The 24,247-nt window shown below is 42.8% G+C and overlaps 1 protein-coding gene across 1 annotated transcript; it reads left to right on the top strand.

Moving 5' to 3' along the window:
- The first annotated feature begins 9,288 nt into the window (after positions 1-9,288).
- bhlhe23 (basic helix-loop-helix family, member e23) lies at positions 9,289-11,041 on the top strand. Its single transcript, XM_086124413.1, has one exon. The coding sequence runs from the start codon at positions 9,664-9,666 to the stop codon at positions 10,348-10,350; it is 687 nt and encodes a 228-aa protein (XP_085980539.1). The 5' UTR covers positions 9,289-9,663; the 3' UTR covers positions 10,351-11,041.
- The last annotated feature ends 13,206 nt before the right edge of the window (positions 11,042-24,247 follow it).

The raw sequence follows: 24,247 nt of genomic DNA, 5'->3' as shown, positions 1-24,247 counted from the left end.
ATACAAGTTCAATTCCTGCAGGCCTACATGGTCAAATCAGAAAAAAACTGAGATTTGTGCGACTTAATACTCACATTGGAGAGGGCGTGTCTTCCAAAGTGGAGGAAGGACACTTTTTGTCTCATCACATTTACACCTTACCTTTTGGAGAATTGGTATACTGTATTGTTTGTTAAACAGCTGAGAAATGGTGATCATTAGAGTGAATGGAGTCAGCTGGGCTCAGACAAATTCACACATACACACAAATGAACTTGAACACAATTCAAGCCGAGTGGAAAAAAAAAAGTCACCAAAATATGCTTGAATAAATTGCAGCCGGAGACTCCTGTTGTCCTCACCTGCATGAATCAAAAGATATTAAATCCCGTGTTAATGAACCCAATTGGCTGTGTAACCCATGTGACCACGTGACATCACAGGAACTACAACTAGGATTGGCCAAATGGCCCATGTGACCGACAGTCTGCTATACTTGGAAACGGCAGCAATTTGTGGATAAAATGCATGGTGGGTAGCTCTGTCAAATGGGTTACAAATTTTTAACGTTTTTTGAACATTATGGATCATGATCAAATCATCAATAGTAGCATCGCAATGCATCTAACAATGGTCGTATTGGCGTACTTGACTTATTTCTATACTTCTAAGTATTGTAAAGACATAATATGGAACCTTTCATGAGCTAATTATTTTTATTTATTTTAAACAATACGAACCAGAAAACTCAACTCGAAATGAAGTTATGAGGCAAAAATATTTTTTTTCATCAAATACCATCATGGAAGAGTATTGCCCGCCTTCGAGAAGTTTCATTCTGCCTTGAAAGCAAGAAGTAAAAATGCTGAATGATGATGGACAATTGTCTCGACTCGAGCCAGTGAACTTCAATTATTACGTGAGGTTCTGGTTTCAATTTCAAATACAATACAATACAATACATGCTGATTTATATAGCGCTTTCACAACAGCGACAGCTGTAACAAAGCGCTTAACAAAACAGTTAACATAAAGTAAAATAATAAACACAACACATAACATAAAACACGGACAGTCGTGCAGTCCTAACCACTTTTCCGTCACACGCTTTGTTGTTTGAAGCAGTTTGAGATGAAAGAGGAGAGAATCAAAGTGTCCTTTAACCAGTGGATCAGAGACACCAATCAGGGTCAAAACCAGGTGACTCCTCATTTTTACAACACATCAGTGTTAGATCTTAGACTACACAGGCTGATTTGATACTAAGTGTCGTTAATGAAATGCTAGCAAACGCTGTGCATTTTATAAAGTCCGCTAACATCACTAGTTATCCCACCTTTCAGTGCTCACCATTGAAACATCCCATTTCTCCTTTGCAACCCATTAATTTCTGTTATTTGTTTTGTTTTCTCTTCATTCATTTCGGCTTGCTGTACAATAGAATCTTGTAATATGTCTTCTATGTTTCAGTGGCAGTAGTTATTAAACATTGTATACATCATATACATAAGCCCAAAGTGGGTCATGTGTGTGCGTGTTTTGGTCAGGGGAGTAACCTCTATTTTGATAAAATAACTTTTTTTATAAATGTATTATATTGTAGGGGCATGCTGGAGCCAGTCCGACCTGTCTTCGGACAGTAGACGGGGTACACCCTGAACTGGTTGCCAGCCAGTCGCAGGGCACACATAGATCCTTAACCATTCGCACTCACACACACACACACACACACACACGCCTAGGGACACTTTAGAGTGTTCCATTAAACAAAGATACATGTTTTTGGAATGTGGGAGGAAACCGGAGTACCTTAGCAAAGGTCATGGTAGTTGACACGCATGATTTGCTTTCGCGGGCCACATAAAATGTGGCAGGCCGGATCTGGTCTCAGGGCCTTGAGTTTGACACCTCTGATTTGGCGGGACACGATGGTACCATACACTGTTGATTTTCAGTTTTTTAAATTCCTCGTGTACTACTCTCAGGTCATGCTGACAGTTTTAACAAATCAAACACTTTTTGTTGTTGTTGTTTTAAATTGCAGAGTCCGTCTGTCATCCACGTCAGCAAGCACCTTTGCCTCCTTGGTGTTTTTTGGCAGGTGCATCGCCGCTGCAAAGCACATAGAGCTACAATAAGCCTTGAGGGTAAAACATATGTCACCAGCGGCATAGCTTCCGGCAAGTTCAACTTTGTCCGTCGTAACGTTGTTGCTCTCTAAAAGTTGTGTGTTTTCTCTTTGCCATATTGGCAGCCTGTTTGGAAGTTGAAAGCTGAACAAGCTGAACACACTGTGTTATCAGCATCCCTGAGAGGGAGAGGATGAGGCTATTTCTTGGAGGCGGAATGCTCGAGTGCGAATCTAGTACATGTTGTCCTTGCAAAGTCTTAGCAGAATGGAAATGGTTTGCACTGTTACTAATTGTGCTCTTTATCTTTCCGAGGTTTTCAATTTGCTTCGCTGGTCTTTCTGACGGCCAGTAAAAGCGGGATGCACAATATCATCATGGGTAAACCGATGACAATAACCAGTTTTATACTTGATCAATATTTGGAGTAACGCTGATTAGTCACGGCCAATTTGATGTTAACTAGGCATTGATACCACAGGGCACATTACATGAGGCAATCAGTGACATCCCACTATGATTTAGAAACAGGCTGCTGCACCTTTAAGGGGGGAGAAAGGCACTCCAAAGTGGGTCACAGTAAAAATATCTTCAACAATTATTCATAGGACCCCGCCTTTCTCTAGCATACCTCCGCCTTGCAAAAAAAAAAAAATCTGCATTGCACTCCAGCATAGAGAGACGACACAGAAAGCAGGAGATAAGAAGAGACATGAAGGAGGGAGATTAGAGGGTAAAAAGAGGGACGAGAAAGCACAGTACAGTGTGTCATTTGTTGACTTCTTTTGCCTTGGCTCGTGATGAAACGTGGGTGCAATGTGCAAAAGTACAATGTGCAACGTGCGCCAGAAAAACACTTTGTTTGATGCTTCACGCTCAGTTTTGCATAGGCGGCGTCAGCAGCAGCAAGCTTCCCACTAAACACCCAGCACTGCGCCCACCACTGCAGATGACTGCCAAGTGGCTCATTCAAAGGCGTACCAACCTCATTCTGCTGGGAAAACACATTTCTAGAATTATTTCAGACAAGTGGAATTTCACACACTTTGGGTTGCTCCTCCAAATTCAGATTTTAAGTTTGTTTTGGTCTTTTGTGAGCGCCACTGTGATTAAAGCAGAACGGCATCAATCTGAGGTTTTGATTGGCTGAGAGGGAGACTGAATTCCTTTGCAGCGCATTGGAGTCATGGCTGCCAGGTCCCTGTAGTACAGCACTGTAAATCCAAACCTTAATCAGAGTCGGCAGGGAGAGATCAAAGCGGCCTACTCCATCTTTACTCCGAGTGGCACTTTGATGTGCGTGCGTGCGTGCGTGCGTGTGTGTATGGCAAGTGTGAGGGAGGAAATGAATGCAAAGTTAAGGACACCAGACTATGGGCTGAGGGTAGGGGTAGGCAACCTGCGGCTCCAGATCCGCATGTGGTGCTTTCATCCTTCTTGGATTGGATCAAACTTTATTGTCAAATGTGCTGTAATACAGCACAGATGAAATTTCTTCCCTCTCTAGACAACATAAAACAAGAGGAGCTGCTGCGCGTGTCCGCGCCGCCATCAAAAGAAAGTTAAAAAATGACAATGATCCTGTGGTGCCTTCAGACGTGAGTGAAATTCATTCCGGGACCAGGTTTTTAACTCAAAACACTGATGTCACAAAAAAAAAAAATCTCCATTTACATGAATGAAAATGCCATTATTGTATCCCATCCTTCCCCTCCCCAAAAAAACAACAACAAAAAAAACGTTTAAAAAAAAACATACTCCATATTGTATGAAACACAAACCCACCGTAATTACATCCTGAAAGAAAATGTAAAGAATTCATGTTTTATTTCCTCCATATTTTTTGCTTCAATTCAATGGACACTGTGCTTCTGGTGTGCGCTTTGGGAAACTGGAGGCAGTATAGTAAAGATAAAGTAATATACATGGAGCGCGTTACCAAGTCGTATGTGTGAATTGGATTGGATACAACTTTATTGTCGAATGTGAAATTTCTTCCCTCTCAACATAAAACAAGAAACAAGAGGAGCCGCTGCGGGTGTCCGCGCCGCCATCAAAAGAAAAGTTAACAAAAAAATTACAACCCCCCCCCCCCCCCACCCACAAAACAGTGTGGTTCTTCACAGAGGATAAAGATTAGATCCCCTTGAGTCTTGTTACAATGTCGATTTGGATTTGGACCACCACCGCAAACTCAATGCTATTTATTAGCCCGTCCGATGCGTTTTTCATTGTTTGTTAGAATTAAGCTAAATAAGGCAAAGCTTTGTGGTTGTTTTAAGTACACATTGCTTTTTGTTTCGTTTGAAATGCAACTTCAACTTAGTTATATTAAACAGCTTGAAGCCTCGTTTTTGGACAAATTATTTACCGTCAGCTAAATCGCTGCATGTTTTGGAAAATGAGTTGGATTTAATGCCACCACACAGTGTTTGAAACTCGATTGATTATTATTATTATTATTATTATTATTTGCTCACGAGTCAGAGCAAAAAAAAAAGCTGAAAAAAATGCTCATATCTTGAAAAACGTGTAAGTCAGGTCATTATCAGGTACCACTGTATTTTGCGGGGCGCTGTAGCGTGAGATTTTTTTTCTCATGTAAACAATGTGCAGCGAGCAACATTGAAATAAAGCACAGGTGGAACTGGCACGACTATGAATATTCATATTGATGAATAATACTAATGCATATGCACTTGTTCTGGGGCGCCACCGCAGGATACAGAACAGCAACATTGATTTGCAACTGTGTGAGAACACAATGTTCTTGCGAAAGACGACGGCAACTTTAGAGAAATAGAGAAAAGGCTCTTCTGCCACTCGGTGGACTGTGGGTAGCACTGCATTCACGACAGACAACCGCGGTGTGCTTAAATGTTGGCCAGGAGCCCTCGTGTGGCAGCTGAGGTTGCAGTTGCCTTGGTGACAGTGAGGCACATTGAACGGGCTTTCAAAGCATCATGTATTTTTAGTTGGTATGTTGATACTCCTGTGATGCTTTTGAAGATTTTGGCGCTTTGCCCGGCAGGAATAAAGGGCAAGTATTCTCCCCTTTAACCGGACAACACGAATTCACGTCACACACTTCAAGTTCAATTCTTGGCTTAAACATATGAAGATATGGTCATTTTTGTTACTATATCGCAATGAATAAAATGTGTACAGTTGACATTTTCAAGACACACCTCCCTCACCGATAAACCTTATAACGTTCTTGCTAAGCTCGTGGAGCTCTCACAACCGACACATGGTTTCACTGTTTTAACTCCAGTTTTTGTAAAAAGGATGGGGTTTTTTTTCAATTGTTCATACTAATCAGGCAGAACGGTGTGCAGAAATAATGCAAACCAAATTAAATTGGCAGCTCACGCAGACAGTTTGTAGCGCAAAATTTCCTCCGTTATTTTATGTAACTAATATACCGACAAGTCCATCTGTTATTTTATTTTCAAAACCTATTTACCCTGCTTAGAGCCATAGGGAACCTGGAGTCTTTTTCTCAGAGCTCGTGTTCACCAAGGTCAATCACAGGACTGACACGTAAAGACAGAAAGAGCATTCTCTGCACATATGGACACTTATGGACCGTTTCGTCTTTCAATAAACAATCGCATGTTTTTGCAAGGTGTGGGTGATTTGGAATACCTGAAGAGAATCAACACCACTGGCAGAACAAGCAGACTCAACAAGAAAAATAAAGCAGCAGCGAGCGCTATCCTAAATGTACACTGTCAACCGCCACCTACTGGCCAAGACAAAACTCACATGCTTACCACTGCCAACTTTAGCCCTTTGTTTTAGTCCTGTCACTGTTGGTTTGTTTGGTTTCGTACTGCTCGTTATCTTTTTGATGTATCTTCATTGACATTTTTGTCCTTTTTGGTGATGTATGTATTTATCCATTGTCTAATCTGCTTATTCCCACGAGGGTCGCGGGCATGCAAGAGCGTATCCCAGCTGTCTATGGGCAGCAGGTGATCACAGGGCACATGCATCGACAAACAACCATTTGTGCTCACAAGAACACTGAGGAACAATTGAGAGTGTTCCATTAACCTGCCCTGCATGTTTTTGGAATTTGGGAGGAAACTGGAGAACCCGGAGAAAACCCACGCAGGCACGGGGGGACATGGAAACTCAACACAGGAATTGAACCCTGCACCTCTGCACGAAGATGCGGACGTGCTAAGCGGTCAACTTCCGTGCCGCCCTCCATTCATCCAGAGGAACAGTTCTCAGGAAAGAGGTCACTGATGTCAGACTTGAAGGTTGAATATCCGCTCGAAACACCTGAAGTCACAGGTGTCAAAGTCAAGGCCCGGGGGCCAGATCTGACCCATCACATCATTTTATGTGGCCTGTGAAAGCAAATCAAGCACGTCAAGTTCCATGATGCTTGCTAAAATCTGAACCAAAATTTCTAATTGTCATATGTAATCCATAATAACAGTCATTATTCTTGACTTCTAATTTTAAAACTATTTATCCATCAATTTGTTGTGCACTGTGTATGTAAAATGTGGAGGTGGTTAAACATTTACATGGTTTTCCCAAATTCATAACGGCCCTCCAAGTGAAGCCGTAACTACAATGTGGCCCGCAACAAAAATGAGTTTGACACCCCAGCCTTAAGTCAACACAGGTAACACTACATCACTCTCTAAATTATCTGCTATCAGTTGACCTTTTGTTGATGATGAGCTCTCCAGATAGAATTTCCCTAACAAACACCTGCTTAGAAGTTCGGTGTTTTGACCAGTAGCACTAGTAGCTTGCTTTCAGCTGCATGGTTTGTCAAGAACAGCTCCTATTTCCAAAAACGTGCCATGGGTAAAACAAGTTGGACAACGCTTTGGTGCAGGTGACGGTCAAAAAGCTTCTCAAACTGGCGCAGAACTGTGGTCAGGGAGAGAAAGGTTTCTTGCCAGGTGACCGTTTGGCAACACCGCCCAAATGTCAACTGGTGAGCCATATGCAAGGGAATTAAATCTTTACAAAAACTGCAAAGCCCAAGCCGTCAAAATCTGACACCATCACGTCCGAATAATAACCGAAACGAAATGGCAAAAGGGACGTGTATATGTATATGTGGTTGTGTATATGTGTGTGTACTGCGACTGACAGATGAAACTTGAACTTGCCTGGGCTCTTAAATATAAGTTCCTTGCTTTTTGTTTTATTTTTTTTTTTCAGTGTCAGACGAAGGGAGGAACGGATAGATGGATGGTTAGCGTGATAGACAGATCGACAGACAGAGTGACGTGTCGTTATCACCACTAGATGGCACTGGACCCTCACATTTGCCAAAAGCAAGCACCACTTCATTACTAGTTCCATTCTTTTCTTCGAATGTCGTATTGTCAGTGTAATCTTGCGTCTTCTGTGAAAGTGATTTTATCCACCAGGTAAAACAGCGTTTGCATTGCCATACAATGTCGCAGCTGGTTCAAATGCAAAAATCAGACATCTCCAGATTTTTAAAAATACGTGTAATGTTCTTTGGCGTGAAACCTATTGTTAAGAGAAAGACTGCTAAAATTCCATATTTCTGGCAGATAGTCTTCAGTCGCCACCTCCTTATTTAATGTCATTATCTCTCTGTTGCACTCTTTGTCTTATAAATTAACTCATAAAATTATCACATTATTTTCATGGCAAAATAATGTCTACAGTGTGAATGATATTTCTGGCTTTGTGGCATCTCTTTAACTAGGACAACAAACACTTACAACACCAAAAAAACATACGAGTTGTCCGCTCACCCAGAAGGCAGAAGATTATTCTCAGTGATAGTTCAGCCTTCGCACACACACTCGCTTTGCTCCCAGGCTGCGAATCAATCACAAATCTAACGGCCGCGGTCTGTGACCACCCATCTGCAGACATGGATAGAAAAGATGGTGTCTCGATAGACTTGCCAAATTTGCACCAATGCACGAGAACCAATAGAACATGTTACAACGGCTCAATTGCCGCTATGGCCATCTACGACCGCTAGTTTGTGTTGTCGCTGCTTGGATCCAACAGTTTTAAGTCAGTAAGCACCAAAGTGCTAAGCATTCTAGGGCTAGCGGCCTCGGAGCAGCAGACTTTTCCATCAGCGCAAGCAATCTCAAGGAACATTGGCACCACTCGACACCATCGATCCATCTCCTGTGCTTCGCTGTCCAGTCAGATGTTCATTGTTCATGATCCACATAGAGGCTTGGTCCCTATGCCACAGAAATAGGAATCCACTCTACGCGAGGTGATGAGGTACAGTACTCTACTCACACTCTACTCAAATTTTGTGAACACATAAAGACTTTGGTCAAGTATGTTGTGATTGGACTTCGCTTGAACAAAAGCAAAAAAGTATAAACTGGACTGTACTGAAACACCAGAGACAAGTAAATATTCCGTTTTATTCCCAGTTATACTACATAATGACACCTAGGGTAGGCCTTTCCTGACAGAAAATATAATTATTTCAACCCAAACCATGTATTCATGAAAACTAAAAAGCTTGAGACACCATATAAATAATAAAACTCACTTCATTGGAGTGGCAGGTAAAGAACGTGTGTGTGCGTGGGGGGGGGGGGTTGAAGGGGCGGGGGAGGGGGAATAACTCACCCACTCCCTTCTAAGAACAATTCTGAATGGGCAGCAAAGTTACAAAATAAACCAGACAAATTGTAATGGAAATAGTTTTCAGCCCGTCATAATTGGATAAATAAAGACTCAAAAGTTGCTGTGATTTTTTTTATTGAAGCAAACTCCTTTAACAATTATCTTAGATGGGGCCACGGATGGGGAATATCTTACTTCTCCCAATGTCACGTCATCGTGGTCAATGCTCTCTAGTTTACGTGGCTCCATTGCAGGTGCCTGGTTATTTTTCGCCTTAAGTCTTCAAGATATCAATCAATTAATCAATCATAATGCGATCTCTCTTCATAGTCATAAGAAATACTCGAGTACTGATACCCGAAAAATCTACGTAAGTACGGCCACCAAGTATGCATACTTAGTTACTTCCCACCACTGCCTGCACGGGTTCAAATGTCCTAAAATGGCCAACGCAGTGGGCTATGCCTATGTGTCACTTTACGTTACAGTGAACACACAGCGACTGAAGACTAGGGAAGAGCCGCTCCTGTTAATGAAACGCTCGCCGCGATTGGTCGAGCGAGTAGTCCCCAGCGGGTTTGGCGCGCCTATACTAACGCGTGCGCGGGGCCGGGCGCGAGCCTCACTTTGCCCAAGGCGAAGGAGGGCGCGAGAGGCTGAAAGCAGCGCGCGTCATCATCCGCCGAGCACACTTGAACAAGTTTGATCCCAAGTTGTTGTTGGTGGTGGTGGATGCGGTGGAGGTGGCGAGCTCTACGCGCAGCAGCGAGGAGCGGCGCGCACATGTAGACTTTCACACTCCTCACCAGCCTCCTTCTTCAAGAGTCACCACAGAGCCGAGGAGAGGGGCAAAGTGGAACGGCGTGTTGGTTCCAGTTCGAAAAAGAAACGGGAAGTGGACGGCTTTTTTTTCCAATTATTATTTATTCCGGGAGCGAAGATGAACGCCAGCGATGAGAACCTGCTCAAGTCCATCAGCAACGACGCGCTCCTCGACCTGACGCAGCGCTACGGTCAGTCAGCCTTCGGCTTCGGCGCCGGCCACGGTCCCGGAGCCCCCGGCCGTTTCCCGCTCACGCCGGCCACCGACTTCCTCAGCGGGCAGACGGCCAAGTCCAACGAGAGCGGCGGGGAGCACACCAGCGACGACGAGGATGCCTTCGACTCGCTGGAGTCACGGAAAAGAGGCGCGCCCTTCGGGGACGACAAGCCCGGGGGTCCCCTGGCCAAGAAGTCCAAGGAGCAGCGCTCCCTACGGCTCAGCATTAACGCTCGCGAGAGGAGGAGGATGCACGACCTGAACGACGCGCTGGACGGCCTGAGAGCCGTCATCCCCTACGCCCACAGCCCGTCGGTGAGAAAACTCTCCAAAATAGCCACTCTCCTCCTGGCCAAGAACTACATCCTCATGCAGGCTCAGGCTCTGGAGGAGATGCGGCGGCTGGTGGCCTACCTCAACCAGGGACAGAGCCTCTCGTCGCCCATCCCCGCCGCCCTGGCGCCCTTCGGCCAAGCCACCGCCGTGTACCCCTTCTCGGGCTCGGCTCTGGCCAGCTGCGCCGAGAAGTGTTCCAACTTCTCGGGAACCCCGTCGACTCTGTTCAAACATTGCAACGACAAGCCTTGATTCGCTCCCGCTCTCGTACCCGAACTTTTTAGCTGCCTCCTACATCTTTCTGGCTCAACTTATTTTTTTCAAGTCATGCTGTGAGAAAATTGTGCACAATTCTGATCAACTTGATGCTGCGATGTCTCGTCTTGATTCAACGAACACTGCGTTGGTAATAAACTCTTCAGGCCTTGTCAGTTACTTGCCCGCAGGCCGCGTTCGAACTAAAGTGAATAATCAATTTAATGTCCGCCCCCACCCCCTTCAATTTGTAATCTATGCAAATTTCAACACCAATCCGGTTAGAAAAATGTCATTTCATTTTGATTTATTTTTTATTTTTACAGAAACTAGGACGGAATTTCCCGTTATGATGCTTTGATGCCTAATCTTTTTCCCCCCTCCAGAATACTGAGGACCTTTTTATTTTTCAAGGTCTTGCACGTGTCACAAGATTGTATTGTACAACTGTGGGGGAAAAAAAGACCAACTGTGCGAACAAGGCTTATATTTCATGCCCGCAAAGAATAACATTTTTTAATTGTGTCGCAAAAAATGAATTTCATAAATTGTTGACGTGTTTATAATTAAAATCATATCTATATGCTCAGACTCACTCTGATTCGTTTTAACCATGCTACCAGCTCTGTATTTTCTCTTATTTTACAATAATATATATAATAATAAATACATACTTGAAATGTCTGCATGAACGAGTCAAGTGTTCTTAATTTCAAAATAATAATGACATTCACAACCCTTAATCTGGCTGTTTAAATAATTTCCGGGTGTCGCTGTTTGAGTGACTCTCCACAATTTTTTGGGCAACTTTGCTTTCTTGCATGAGAAGCCCCATGACATGAAGAGATTGGTCCAAACGAGCTCGGCAGGACTGGTGGGGCCACTTTGGCACACCGAGGTCGGTGGCGCTAAGGGGGGAGAACACAAGAAGCGTCGCCCGGGGCCACCCAGCACCTGTCTCTGGGTATTTGCCTGATTGCAGGCGGCTCCCCGCGTGGCGGCCTCTTACACCCCGGACAGCATATTAACACGATTTCAGATCCTGTCTGCCCGCCCGCCCCACTTCATGCGGACAACGTTGCAAGGCCACTGCTTTTTTCTTCGCATATTTGCAGGGGGGCGGGGGGGGGGGTGCATTTCTCCAAAAAACTTTCGGCAGTACCAATGCAAGCATTTTTTCTATGTGATTTCTTTGGTCTCATAACAATTATTTGCCACCAATGTGACAAGCTGGTACCCGCATGTTGCTCTATTTTGCCCAGCCATGAATAGAAAAACGGATTTGTCATAATTTGACATTGACTGCATTTTTGTCTATGCTTGATCATTGTGTTGGCTTTAATCAAGGATAAATGAAGGGCTGTTTGAAATGCAAGCATCATTTAGTTCATTTTGATATTACACGTGCAGTCATAGCCCCTGCTTACGTTCCAGACCTTGCAACAATATGTGAGATTCTGCAAAATGACATCTTTGAATAAACCCTTGGTATGCTTTAATAACTTTAGCGGTACTTAAAGTTATTTTAAAGTCTTCAAACACATTTTAAAATTTGACTCATACTGTAATTCCAGAGTGCCATTTTGGCCATTTTTGCTAAATTTGCACACCTCTCTTGAGACGGGTGTTACCATATTCCTTGTTGTAGCCTGGCATACTCTGTTATTTGCATAACTGTTGGTGAATGGTTGATTGATTCTTTATTTCAATTAGTATCAACCTAAAATCAAACAGTCAACAACATATTAACAAGAGGAACTAATAGCTGATTGATCAGTATTCCGCACTACTAGACATTTGGATGCTCAAGACTCTCTGCATCATATGCACAATTGCCATTGCATTGTATCAGACTGCACTGCTGGTCACTCTCTACATTATTTCCATAGCGCTCATTGTTCAGTGCTATACCACACCTACGGTAAACGTACATTATTTAACAACTCAGTGCATTTATGTGTTAGGTCCTAAATGTTCATTTTCTATGTACAAAAAATAGCAAACAGTATTGTTTGCTGTAATATATTAGAGTGGCTCGAACGATCAGACAAATTCCCTTTATGTGTTTTTCAACATACTTGGCCAATCAAGATGATTCGGATCCTTATTTGACACACACACACACACACACACGTAATAGATTGAGAGAGAGTAATAGCAATTGATAACACAAAAATACAAACAGGTATAAACAATAGATTAAAAAATACACACACAACAAAAACACAAAATACGAGGACCATGAAAATCGTCTATGATCTAACCGTCATTTAGGACATTGTGATTACACTGAGCTCTTCTCAATATATTGCACAAGACATTCAGTCGGGAGAGTCAGGAAAGCCCCTTTCTGCAATTTAGCAGCATGTCACAACACCAGCTCCCCCCCGGCCCCTCATGGCATCTTAAGTTGACCTGTCTTATCAGGGATGTGATGTGACGAATACTGCATGCCCATGATGCCCGGGCCTTGTGCTCCATCACTCTTGACAGTAGACTGCCTTATGGTTCGAAGTCAGACTGTTGCCTTTTTTCTTCTTTTGTTTTTTTTTTCTTTTTTACAAGAAGAGGGAAGAGATAAGGCTCACTGATACCTAGGTATTTACAGTAGGCCTCAGGGATATGTAAATTGTTTTCCACTCAGTACGTCACTGGTTGTTTTTTCATATTGACATTTTACATCTTCGCCGTCATTTCAAACATTTTAGCCCCATTTCAAGTGTACTGTTTTCACCTGACTGTTTGATTTGATGATGTTTTTTAGTGAGTGTAATCCAGTTCTTTGTTCATCTGAATGACATTAAATGATTACATGATTGCAACTGGGTGTGACAATGCATAAAATAACATAGAAAAATAAATAAAAAATAGACCGGCCAACCAGGAAAATCACCACCTCCTGACAATACCTAAAACAGCAATCTAGTTATTTTATATGTGTGTGTGTGTGTGTGAGTGTGTGTGTGTGTGTGTATACAGTGTATATATGTATATATATATATATATATATATATTAGAGCTGTCAAACAATTAAAATATTTAATTGAATTAAAAACGCAACTGTCATAATTAACTCAAATTCACTAAAAATGAATAGTGATTACTCACGCATTTTTTATCGTTTCTGAATTTCCTTTTATATTTTTTGTCCTATTTTTCCCCATTTTAATGCTCTCATCAACATGGAATCATGAATCAGTTTTCTATGTGCAAAATGCAAATATTTACTGAAATAACAATTTCGATTTTCAATTTTACATGAACATTTTTCACTTGGAGCAGTTATTCACACATAATCTCTCACACAATATTACTGTCCATCAACAACAGTGAAAAAAATATTTGTCACACAACAGCTGCTTTAACAGCTCTTTTTATAGAATCAAAACAGAGCAATATAACATTATAAAGTGCACATCTAAGGTAAACGAGTACTCAGCCTATAGTGGATTTAAACCATGGTTGCATATTTCGTTTTTCTCAAGTTTGCTTTGAACACAGCAGTCAGGCTATGTTGATTCTGTTGGTCCTTCTTGCGCGGAAGTCTCTCTACGGTTTGGTGTAGACATCATTTCAGATGACTACACTTGGTTCGATGACAACACTGGAGACGTTTTATTTTCAGTGTTCGCTAGGTTGCTACCACTGCACCGCTGAACTCTCGACGTGCCACAGCGCACCGTCGCTGTCAGACGAACACAGAGAAGCTCCACCCGCTTTATTTATATGGACACGGAACACTGTAACCTTCCACACAAAATTGTTCCAAACAAGTAACAATCGCGTCAGTGGCATACAGTAATCCCTCGTTTATCGCGGTTAATGGGGACCAAAACCAGCCGCGATACACGAAAATCCGCGAAGTAGCGACCAATTAACATATGCAGTATATATTTAAAAAAATTGCCCCACGTGGGTCTTTGCGCTTGAGCAGAGCGCACTAACACACACACACACATATACACACACACACACAGGCCAGCGATCCCTGGGTGTTTATGATTAGTCAATTAAGGTTGTTTAGACAATTAAGGATGGAGAGACCTGCTTTTGTTCTTATAAGTCTCTCTCTCTCTCTCTCTCTCTCTCTCTCTCTCTCTCTCTCTCTTTCTCTCAGCAACACACAAACACTCACCTGAGCACCCATGCGTGCACCACGCATATATATATATATATATATATACACACACACACACACACACACACACACACACATTTATCGACGTTTATTGATGTTAATTATCACAACACCTCAAGCCAGTTATTCGTCCAAAAGAATTTGCTGAGCATAACTTTTAGCTTTAGTTTGAAGTTTGTTTGTTGTGAAATACAGGAAGGCCAACTTCCACAAAAGCAAAACGTAAAAAATGGAGTTGAATGGCCCATCTTAAAATCATAGTGAACTTGAAATTTTGAATTCAATTAACTTTTAAACTTTGCACTAACAGAGCTAAATAACCCCAAATAAAAACTGCTTTCACTCTTTTCACTTTGTACCACGTTGCTACTCATTATTAGTCAGTGCATATAAAACGAACGTGCTTTACCAGCAGAATAGGACAGAATGGAACGGAACCTGCCACTAGTGCAAATAATCATCACACATGAACAAGACACTTATTGTCTGACGGAGTCTTTCCGCCGCAGACCAGCAGCCCGGTCGGCGCATTCACCTTCTGCCGACAACCCAGAGTGGTGCACGAGTATACGGACAGACTGTGCGATGTCTGTAAACATTTGTGTTTGCTCCCAGTGGGATGGAAAGAGAGTGATTTCATTAGCATGGCGCCCGGCTTTGAGGTATGTTTGTGTGCTTTTCTCCAAGCCAATGCTGTAGTACTAAAACCATATGCCCTTAAGTGTGTACCTCGGCCTAATGCTTCTGACAGCACTGTTTTCTCTAATTAAGTTCTCTTCATGTGCGAGCTTATGTGTCTGATGCGCGTTGTTGCACTCCTTGTATCACACACACACACACACACACACACACACACACACACACACACACACACACACACACACACACACACACACACACACACACACACACACACACACACACACACACAGTACTAACAACAACTGCGGGCCTGCGAGGAAAATGAGCATGCTTCAGCTCTTATTATGCTTACCATGTAGGACCAAAGGGTGTTTGAAGCATTGCTTTATTTTTATTCAAATGATGAACTGCTTGAAGCTTAATTATGTGTTTTTGTTATTTTTTTTAAATATGCTGGTTAGGCGGCTAGCATTCAGTTCGAGGTGAGATGAAGACCATCACATAGGGACCATGCAACTTTTCCTGAGTGACGTCACCCCCCCCTACCCCCCCCAGCCCCGCCTTGTCGCAAGGGATGAGCCGGTGAGTCAGTCGGTTCCGAGGAGCCATGTGATTCGGGGCGACGTTGCTGCGAGTGCAGTGAAACAGGTCGGGGCCCTTCATTGGTTCATCTAAGCGGGGGGGATGTCTGCTTGCATGTGTCCGTGTGCAATGTGTGTGTGTGTGTGTGTGTGTGTGTGTGTGTGTGTGTCTGTGTGTGTGTGTCTGTGTGCGCGTGTTCATTTGGCCACAGAGCCTCTAAACACGGCAGCTGGGCAAAGCATTTTGCTGACTGCCACAAGGCACCTGACACCATGCGTGGTAGGCCCAGACAGTGTGGTTGTGGACAGGACTAAATTAGGCTGAGTGGGAGAGAGCTGACTAGGACAGTACACTAGTGGGTGATAATGCCTTTTCTGAGCGGCACATCCTACACGTACAGTGGATGTAAAAAGTCAACAAACCCCTGTTCAAATGCCAATTTTTATGGAATAAAGCTCGATCATTTCAATTTTTTTTCCACTGTTAACGCGACCTTTATCCTGTATAACTCAATTGAAAAACTATTCTCATCTTTTCCAGAGTGGAAATAAAAATGACAACTGAACTATGGTGATTGCATAAGTGTGCACGCCCATTTAGAATTTGGGATGTGGCTTGGTTACGAATGAACCACTCACGTTCAGACTTGGATTTACCGAGGGTCAGTGCACACCTGCCTCCATCAAAAGTGCCTCTGGTTCACCTCAAATAAATTTCATCTGCTGTAGTCGGCTTTTCCTGTCCAGCAAAAGCCAGTAGTTTCTGTGCTAACATTGACTGCTATTTGGAACTGTTCATAATTCCTTTCACTTGGACTGAGAAAAACAGCTCCAAATACCACCACCGTGATTCATTGTTGGTATCGTATTCTTTGATGCAACAAATCATTCAAATTCAGTGCAGTTGTGTTGTCCAGGGAAAGCAAGACAACGAAAGCCTTGGTAAAATGATGAGATTTATTTCAGCTACAAAAAATATGGAGATGCACCATTCACAGATCTGTCATGGAGCCTCCACTGAGCCGTGGGGTGCGGCCCTTCCTATACTCTTCTTGGGAGGGGTTAAAGTGCAGACCGTGCAGCACAATCAGCGCTTTGGACAGCTGTTCTTACTCTTTTCTGCAAATAACATGGTCAGCATTCACAATGGTACAAAAAATGGTACAAACAGTTATTTATAAGATACATTTCAACACTGTTAGATATTAAGTTCCCACAACTATTCCCCCATTCTGATCCTAAGTAACAACCAAAAGCACAATTGAATATGCAAAGAGAGAGGTTCTCAAAATGAACATCAGACTGAAGAGGTACCTGTGATTTGAAAACAGTCAGCATTAAGCGGTGGGAACCGAAACTCAAACAATTTAAGGATTTAAGAAATATATTTGATTTGATATTAATTGTTGAACACAAGCGAATGAAGTTTTACTCAATAATTCTGACTCAACACTCATTCATATGTGTAAAATGTTCAATGGGCCTTCACATGGACAATGCTTGTCTACCGCCAAAGTACTCAAAGTGCATTCACGGTGTCTTCTCATTCACCTGCTGGTGTCACGGCACCTGGAGCAACTGAGATTTCAGTGTCTTGCTTAATGACACTTGAACATGGACATAAGAGCCGAGGGTTGAGCCCACAACCTTTGGCTTGGGAGATTCTAGCATCTGAGCCATGCTGCACTAATGGGCTGCTGCATTGGAAGCTTTACAATACGCTCATGCGTCATCGCACGATGTTTGACAAATTCATTTTGTCTTAACCTAAATGCACTTTTTACAGTGGGTGTTGTGTTTGTGCCAAGCATAACGTTTGGAATGCAAAATGTTGGAACCAAGTTGGCCATGATTCCAAAATGCATGTTTGGGGTAGATCACCAAAACCTGCAGTAAAGTATGGTGGTACAGTAATTTCATGCTTTGGGGTGCTTTTTTTTTTTTTAATGGACTTGGGCAGCGTAGATAGAATTATGAACAGTTCCAAATAGCTGCCAGTGTTGTCACCAAACCCTCTGGCTTCTACTGGACAAAAAAAAAACCCAAACAAAAAAAACCCTCTAATAGAATAGCATTCATACAGGGGTGTGCAGACCTGTTATATCCATTCTAGACACTCTTTGCTATCAGTTGAGAGCTGTGATGACATGTTTTCACTGAAGGACTTCCTCAGCCCTTTGTTGAAGGCGCTCTCAGACGCGCCTCTCTATTTTGTCCCCCCACCAACCACCATTGTGTTGCCACACTTATCACTCTTCTCCATTTAGCTTGTAGTTTTGACAGATGATAGGAGCTGACAAACGGGGGCATCCGTTACTGTAGTGATGCCTAATCTCTGTAATGGCCTCAGAGATACTAGACTGGTGGTGAGCAAACATACACACGCGCACACACACACGTATGCACGCACACCTCAGCTTGTTGGACAAGCGTACATGCAAAGCCCTGAGGTCAAGCCTCATCTATGTGCTCAGCCATTTGTACACGCTGTAACCTCCTTCACGCTCACAGACGGCTCTGCATCACAGTCTCTCTTTCTCTCTCTCTCTCACGCACACACACACACACACACACAGATTGAGGGACCAGCACCCGTCTTCCTGTTCTGCACCAGCTGAGCAGCACCCTGAATTTGTGGGGAGCAGGGGGAGCTCGTTATCCTCATTAATGAATGACAAAAGCGATGTAATTGGCCATCCATAATCCTCCATGTGGAGACAGTGTGACAGGCAGAGACACTTCTAAACACACACACACACACACACATGCACACGCGCGCATGCACAAACACGATCATAAAATGTTCATCCTCATTTTTGCGTCTTTAATGATACACTTGAATAACAAGACCAGCTTGTAGTTTGTCCAAGTAAGACGCCGAATGTTTTTATGCCTTGAATGAACTGAAAGTGTGCCACTTGACTGTTTCATTCTCAGCAAGTTGCGGCAGCGGAGATCCCACTGGGCCTGAGGTGCAGCACCAGGCAGCAACATGCTGAACAGTCCCACTCCCCCACCCGACCCCTCTCATGCACAACTCCTTCCCCACATCTGAATGAAAAGACAAGATTAATCGCAGTTCCTGTCGCCGACTAGTCTAATTAAAAGTGTCGGAACATGCGCGTGGCCAAGGATCAGTGGCTTTTAATGAGGAGCTTGTTGGCTGATTTGGCCCTCATTTTCTGCTTAATAAGGCCAGTTTGAAAAGTAATTTTGCTGGGATGTGACTCCTTTAAACCTGCTCATTATCAATGAGAGTGCTTCACTTAAGTACTTCAGCAAGAAGGCTGTGTTTAATTAATATTGTGCCGTGCACGTGGATTCGCTGACAGCCCGCAATGGCGGAGCGCAAGCAAACTCAGCTCAGGAGCGAAAATTGATGAAGAACTTTCAAGGACACTGATTTCATTAAGCGCCTTCATTATGCCCCAAATAACTCTTCCTGTCATTCCACTGATTCACTCTCACACAGTCACTGACGTACTCAAGAAATAACCCTTAGGAGAGTTTCACCGAGGATGCAACCAGTGGTGGCTGGTGGAATTTTCGCCAGGGGGGGTTGGGAGGGGGGGCACTCGAAAGAAAGAAAGATAGCATCTGCTATTGGCCAGCCGCTACTGGATGCTTCACTTAAGCTGTCCAATAATTGTTTCGCTTCTATTAGTTTCTGTTTTCCTTCTCGTTTCTCCTCCAGAGTTGACCGACAGAGCTTTAAAGGTCAAGCAGTTTAAGGGCTCGAGAGCACTGTAGCAACTTTCACTTTGCACCAGGAACCCACCCAACCACAACCAGGAGAAGGCTTACGGCTTCTTCATCCCATTGCGATAATCTTCTTAGCCCCTCCGACTCTGCTGTTCAATATGCAGAGAGCAGAGCAGAGCCGGACTTGAGGGGCTTTGAGTGTCCACGGACTCAGTCGCTGGGATTTGCCTCTCTCTAGGACCAATTACCTCACGCAAACCGCTACGACATGGGGCTTCTTTATTTTTTCATCCTTTTATTTTGACTTTTGTGGTAAACCGGCTCGGTCCTGAAGCAGTGTTGTTTTGCCTTTGTCCCAGTCGTTCCCTGTCAGTAGCAAAACACAAACATCAATGCATTACAGTCACTATCTAGTGGTAACACTAAGAATTCTAATAGGAATGATTTTGCGGTGAGGAGGACACATTTTGTGATCATATAATGTAGTAATAGAAAATAGGGCAAACCCAATTGTGTTTCACTTGCCCGATGCTTCTGTTTCATTAGGATGGACATTACGTCCCGTAGATTTCCCAAACAAAGCTAGAAGAGAGATTGAAGTACAAAGAAAGGAGGATACATTTTGGGGGGAAGAGATAAATTGGGATGGAAACATGCTCGCTCTAATCTGGACAACAGGGACCTGCTTCCATTATTTTTGTCATGTCTTGTTGATAGTATTCACATTGTACAACATCCTATCAGGTAATATCAGCCGTCGAAGGATTAGCACGGGTAAGAGGGCTTTTATTCTGTTTTGCCAAAGAGATAATTCCTTTGAAATATTTGTTCATTCTAATATGGAAATTGTTTTTTTTAATTTTTTTTTATCCAGATGTATCTTGAGGACACTGTGATATAAGAACCGTTTTATGATTGAAACACGCGGTCACTGATGCTACGCAACAAAGAGTGAATGTTCTGGTTAAAGGCTCTGATATTACAGCATGAAGAAATACATACGTATATTTTAGTTTTTGTCACCCTCGAATATGAGAGCATTAGCTTCAGGCAGCTAATGCTAATACCACAGTGGTTAATAGAGGAGCTCGAGATAAGCCGCAGCTCCACTACCTTGTTATTGCCTGTTCATATGAATTGAAATAAGAGGATCACAACATCGAAAATATCTGTGGCGATAGTGATTGTTCTTATTGTTTTCAGTCCAAAAGCAACAACAGAAAAATACCTCTTGTTTGTGTCCAAGATGGCACCTGCTGTTTTGTTGCTTTGCTTTTGTGCATTAAGACATGAACAGTGCTGCGGAAATCATCTTCTCGTCAGACTTTTGCTCTGTTATTTTGCCACTTAAAGGTTATCGCTGCCATGCATGTGTTTATCTGTCCTGCTGACCTTCGAGCGTTCCCCTCCCCTAGGTGGCCTGTCGCAAGGTTGATCGGTGGTGATGATGGACAGCAGACAGCCGCCAATCAGTCTCCTGCTTGTCGAGGTCGTGAGAGCTCGAAATGTGTTTGTGTTGAAATGTTCATTGTTGGCACATTTCATTAGGCAGTGACACACACACACACACACACACACACACACACGCACACACACGCACGCACACACACACACGCGCACGCACACGCACACGCACACAGACACACACACGCTTTTTTTTTTTGTGTATACCAGTTTGCGGATGCGCGCGTCATACAACTGTAGTAATTATACCGACTCCCTGTTGACAATGGGTCTCTGTTGAATTGTCTCACACCCCACAACATTTTGTCATTATTTTATCAAGTATTTCCAAAGTACAGTAATCCCTCGCTATAACGCGGTTCACCTTGCGCGGCTTCGCTGTTTCACGGATTTTTTTTTTTAGTGACGTTTTTTAATGCTTATTTTTAAACAGTGAATTGTGTTCTGCATCCTGATTGACTAAAGGACTGACCAACGTGAACAGTCTCCGCACGTCATTTCTGTACAGCTTGCCAAATTTACCTTTGCAAATGTTTGGTCTTTGGTTTCATTGTATCAGTGGCGGATGCTGGTCTGTCAAGGAGGGGAAGTGCAATTTCAGCCTACATCATAAAATGTGTCCGTTTATTTCTACGTGAATTCTACTCTCCGTTCCTTTTCAAACAAATGAAAAGGATGCCTTCACCATAAGATCGGTGATTGGCTCATTTTGCTGTTAATCCAAAAGAGATTCAGCCTCAGACAGATCATCCAATCATCATGCAGAAAAGCTTTCCGGGCCAGCCTATAAACGCCCACTGTCCACAGACTCCCAGAGACACTGAGCGTCCCACGGGTGGGACAAAACCAGCATTTATCCAATGACTCGTCTCGTTTCAATGCATTGGGACAACCTACTCAGAACTCTCGAGACACCCAGCATCCACACAGTTTAAAGCACAGTGAAGCTGCGGGAATGAATGAGAAGAGAGTCGCGTCGTAACCAGTAATAAGAAGCTGATTTGGAACAAAAGTTGAGCGCGTTGTAGCGCATATTTAATCAATGACATGTCCACACAATTGTACGTACACACATATATTTGATCACTTACTTTTTGACATTTTAGGGGAAGCTCAGCTTCCCTTGCAGTCTTAGAGCAATCACCTCTGCATTGTATACATAGTTCAGTATTGTATAATAACTGTAAAAAATAAAGCTGACTATCAAATACCAAGTACAACTTTATTGTCAAACGTGCTGTACGTGAAACATACAGCACATTTGAAATTTCTTCCCTCTCACATTTTTTTGCTTTTTTTTAATAAATCCTACTTCACTGATTTCACTTATCACGGGTTCTTTTTGGAACGTAACCCCTGCAATAAACGAGGGATTACTGTGCATGCAAACTGGTTGAACAAGTTATCATAATATGCGAAGCATATTTCGATACATTTCCATTAGACGTTTTTTTCATTGCCGTGATGTGGATGACAATATGTTGTCAAAGGAAGTAGGAAGACCACACTGTAATTCTGACAGTGTTGAATGTACAATCTTCTCTTTTTAAATATAGTACTGCCTTTTCCTTTTTGTATCATAAATGATACGAAATGTCAACAAATTACAGTGCCAACAAGTGACGTGAATCAATATTCCACTTCCTGTACATGAAGGTGCAACTTTTAGTCTAGAATATGAATTTCCTACGCTGTGCTCCAAAAATTAAATAATAATAGCTCTTCAGAGTTCAGTTGCTTGGACAGCATGGCTCAGCAATTTGATTTGATCCGTACGAAATGCGATAAAGACTGGCCATTCTTATGGCATTGACATGTTCAGTGACACAGAAATGTACTTTTGAGGGCTGAACTCAGCACGACTAATGGCTTTTGTTACTTGCTCGAATTATTTTGAGAAATGCACTTACTATTTTGAAAATCTCAATTCTGATCTGAGAAGTGGAACAAAGGAGCTGAGAAAAAAAGGAATTCTCCATATTCTATATGTGTTATTACTCTATATTTCTGTAAAGTACAAAATCTTAGAGTGATACTTTTCTGTAAACACAAACACTATTTTTGTTGTCGTGGGTGGAGGTGGGATGGGGTGCTGTTACGGAGAAACGGGCTTTCCATTCATTTCAAGGAGGAAAGATTGGCCCTGGAATAAATTGAGCTTGCATCCAGCTCAAGGCACCACTAAACCAAAATAGGCAACAAATACTGAAGGAATATCTTTGAATTTGAATGTGATAATTTGAAACATTAGATTTACAGTAGATTTTATTTTAACCTTTAATTTTTTGGACAGGTGCCCTCGTGCACTGATGAAACCCTTTTTCCTCTTTGTATTACCCCTCCCAAAAAAGCTTGTCAATAAATAAATAAATGTACAGGATTACCGTACCTTTGCAGGATTATTATTATTTTTTAAATACGATTTATTCTATCAATCATAATCTTTCTTTTATTAATATTGCAAACAACCAAAACCTTGTTTTGTGATCCAAGCTGGGGAATTATACTGGGCACACACACACACACACACACACACACACACACACACACACACACACACACACACACACACACACACACACACACACACACACACAAACACTGACTTCTGATCTTCCTTATAAGGTGAACCTGGGATTTCTGCTAATGTCCCTGCTCCATTTTCATTTTAATCACGACAATGGGATGAGACAAGCTGGTTGGCCTGACTCGCTTGATTGTGATGATTGACTTGTCTTTGTTTGGCAGATATGTAATATAGTCTGCTTTAAGAGGATTTGATGAGGGGAGGAGGGAGGCTATTGGGGGATTTCATCATGTTCGCTGAGGTGAACCTGCACTTGTCCACCGACACGCGTGCGCGCGCACACACACACACACACACACACACACACACACACACACACACACACACAGTGCTTGATGTCCATCTTTGTTTGTGTTAAAAAGTACACTGCCTTCATGCTGCAAGCAGTGCAGGGAGCCTTCCTATTAGTATGACAGGCATCATTAGCTTGATTAATGGACACACTTGCACTTGGAAAAAAAAGTACTGAATACAGCACATATCAAAAGTATACATTTCAAATGCCTTTTTCGCCTCCCTCTTTTTAAAAACTTTTTTTTCCTTTCATTTCTTTACATTCTACAGGAAAGACACCACAGTGATGTTGGAAGATCTGCTTTTTGGATATCTCAAAAACATGCCATTTGAACAGGGCTGTGTAGTAAAGTTGTGTGTAAGACCCCACTGTTCTCACCAACTACTACAACAGTACTCTCTCCTCCTGTCTCAATCAACTCGCCCCCATTAAAACCAAATCTGTTTCCTTCACTCGCTCAGCCCCCTGGTACACCCCGGAACTCT

Source organism: Hippocampus guttulatus, chromosome 1 (assembly GCF_054856545.1).
Source record: "Hippocampus guttulatus isolate MCC_2025c chromosome 1, RoL_Hgut_1.0, whole genome shotgun sequence".
NCBI classification, from domain to species: Eukaryota; Metazoa; Chordata; class Actinopteri; order Syngnathiformes; family Syngnathidae; genus Hippocampus; species Hippocampus guttulatus.
This window is presented reverse-complemented; position numbering and strand designations above follow the sequence as displayed.

Bases quoted from the DNA above. Each gene is read 5' to 3' on its own strand.
- bhlhe23 (XM_086124413.1), top strand. From the start codon at position 9,664: ATGAACGCCAGCGATGAGAACCTGCTCAAGTCCATCAGCAACGACGCG.